This window comes from Octopus bimaculoides, chromosome 5 (genome assembly GCF_001194135.2).
Source record: "Octopus bimaculoides isolate UCB-OBI-ISO-001 chromosome 5, ASM119413v2, whole genome shotgun sequence".
NCBI lineage: Eukaryota > Metazoa > Mollusca > Cephalopoda > Octopoda > Octopodidae > Octopus > Octopus bimaculoides.
In genome coordinates, this window is record NC_068985.1 from 53,973,916 (window position 1) to 53,977,056 (window position 3,141).

General features: G+C 40.4%; 1 protein-coding gene across 1 annotated transcript in view; it reads right to left on the bottom strand.

Annotated features, from left to right (window-relative positions):
- Positions 1–763, bottom strand: part of LOC106875724 (out at first protein) — a 31,796-nt gene extending 31,033 nt beyond the window's left edge. The window contains exon 1 of the mRNA XM_014923969.2: positions 321–763. Coding sequence (XP_014779455.1) covers positions 321–545 — 225 coding nt within the window. The 5' untranslated portion in view covers positions 546–763. The remainder of the gene's footprint in view (positions 1–320) is intronic.
- Positions 764–3,141: the final 2,378 nt, after the last annotated feature.

The following is a 3,141-nucleotide window of genomic DNA, read 5'->3' on the forward strand; positions in this document are numbered from 1 at the left end:
AAGAAAATAATTAAAGCGGATCCGTGGTAGCAGAATGAAACTGATGTTACTATGTCAATTGATGGGGGCTGTTGATGTGTGTAAGTAAAAAAGGAAATGATACAAGGGTTACTTTCCTATAGAATTACCGAAAAAAAAAGAAAGAGAGAGAAATAATGGGAGAGACAAGTGTGTAATTCCGTGGATAGGTAATAAGCAACCTTCCTTCCATCCGGCTCATTTGAGGCTTCATTATTATAAAGACAAACAAAGAGGGGAAGTGATGAGAGCCAGGGGTTTAGCAGGGCAGAGATGGAGAAAGAGAAATCTGGACCACTTACCGATTTGAAGTCTATGAACTGATATATATGGGTTCCATCTATCTTTACGAAATACATTGATATAGTATTTGCAGCAGTATCAGCATCAATTGATTCGACCTGGACATCACCTCCTTTGTTCTTCACATTCACCACCAATTCACTCGCCACGATCGACAACGACACCAACAATACTCCGAGTACTACACAAAGCTGTTCGTATTTCTTCTTCTTTTTGAAGATCATTTTGTGAAGAGGAGAAAGGGGAAGGGTTTGGAAGAGGCGGAGTAAACAGAACAAAAATGAAAGGGTTGTTATTGTTGCTTGTTGGTTAGTTGGTGTGGGGGGACCCAGAGAAAAAAGATGTCAAGACGTGTGAGAATCCCCCCACGTCACAGACACCTTGCACAGACAGCAACACATTCGTCTGCGGTTATTTGCCTGATGTACAACACTAAATGAGATTATACCCGCGTATCAGACCAGCGTCTTTGTGGTAGACGTCAAGTGAACAGACGATGTCAGCGAAAATAAATAGAAGAAAGAATCTTAGATAAAATAACCAAAAATAAAGCTGATTATATCACGTAAATATGTGCTCAAAAACTTTACACATGCCATATAAAATGAATTCCTATTATTATTTTATATCATTAATTTATTTAACTTTCGTGCTCTAACCTCATAATATTTACAAACATTCATGAGGTAACGTGTAGAGAACTTTAAAAAATAATCTGTTTCAAAAATGTAAAGAATGCCAAATTGTGTTTGTTTATTACACGTCTACTCTTCTGTCACAGATGGTTTTTCTGTCGGTCCTCTCATAAATTTCATAATAGTCTCTCGACTCGACCCCAAGGCAAATAATAAAATGAAACGTTATCTTTCTTAAAAATAGGACCCAATAACACAAAGTCTGGACGAACTGTAATTCTACCGAACCATCACTCAATCCCTCATCCCTGCTCTCTTTATTGTTAATTAATTACAATCATACGATGAGGTAAAAACAGTCCAAAAAAATTAAATTAACTTGCTGCATTCCACAACACTTCAATAATTATTAACTCCACTGATCCTAATGAGATTATGCTGGATAAATCGATTTTATAGTGTATTACTGGTACTCATTTTCATGCTATTCCAGTAATGAAGGATTAGCTTCAATTCTATTTTAACCCCAGTTGAATTTGATCTCAGAAACAGAGTGTTTGTAGTCCAAGGATTCCCAAAGAAATTGATAGACTTAAGACTTTTGAATGATGAGATTGTAAGGACCGTGCGATCAGGAGAAGGTGACGAGGAATGGCTCCTTTAATACATTTCACGGTCGATACAAATGAAAATATGAAAAGAGGATAAATGAGTACAAGTGCCAGAATGAAAAAAGAGACACAACCGGTTTAAGAGAAGATTTTTATTGCTATGTCAACTTGTGTCTGTGTGTGCGACATATAAACATAATAATAGACAGGCCGTCATATAAACATAGTGTATGTGTATACAAACATGGATGTAAGTGTGTGCGAGAAATACAGAGCATAGAAAAGAGTCTATAAGGACGTTAGGAGAAAGTCCAGGCACAAGGATGACAAAATACCAGTTTGTATTCAAGGTACACAGTGGTTGAGGTGCTGTAACAAGAAGTTGAGGCCGCGTAGCAGAGCCGAGGAAAGGCACTGTCGTGTAAGAAGTTGTGGCTTCAATGCTGCTACCGGTTACTTAGTACAGGAGGTTGTCGCAGGTTGTAATCACTGTTATCCATGGTGAAGTAATTCACAAACAGTGTGGAGATAGAACCTGTGCGAATGCTGTTGGTGGTGTGTACCTAGAGAAGTTGGTGTTGACGCTAAGAAGCAGGAGGTGACGAAGATGGAGTTCCTGGATGCTGCTGGACGAAGTGTTGACGATTCACCATGTGGCTGCTGTTGCCGTCGCTGGAACTGGCTGTGTGCACTGTGGCCAGCGGCTAGACCCCAGAAGGTCTAGAGCCAAACTGACAAACTGTGACAGTGAGAGGTTAGCTATTTATAACATCCTGTCAGCTCAAACTGGGTTCAGAAAAGACTGTCTCACACGACCTTATCTGAAGGCTGCGATTGTTTGGGTTGCATCTTGGTGCGCAATAGAACAGGAGACAAACTGCGCCAATACCAACTAATCAGTGATGGACACAACAGGGTCCAAAAATGCAGCCGAAGGCTAGCTGTTATCCACTACGTCCATATCCATGTATATATAACACTGAAAGAGAGAGAAGTATCCACATAAAAAGCACTAAGTCCACTCTGTTGAGTGGCTGGTGTCAGGAAGGGCATCCAGCTGTAAAACTCCTACCAAAACAGTCACAGAAGTGTGGTGCAAGCTTCTGCCTGGTCAGCTCTTGTGAAACTGTCCGACCCATGCTAGCACAGAAGGTGGACGTTAAATGATAATGATGTTGATGGTGAAAAGAAGTATTAAAAAACCACATTATTTATGGGATGACCCAATGTATCATCATCATCATCATCATCATCATCATCGTTTAACGTCCGCTTTCCATGCTAGCATGGGTTGGACGATTTGACTGAGGACTGGTGAAACCGGATGGCAACACCAGGCTCCAATCTAATTTGGCAGAGTTTCTACAGCAGGATGCCCTTCCTAACGCCAACCACTCAGAGAGTGTAGTGGGTGCTTTTACGTGTCACCCAGATAGCGGAAGCTATCAACTACCTCTAGTTTTTCTCCCTGGAATGAGATAGAAGTTGTTTCCTGTTTGTTTACAGTGTTTATTACACCTGAACATCTGCCACATACAAAGACTAACTTTGTAGTTAATCTGCTTTGATATTGC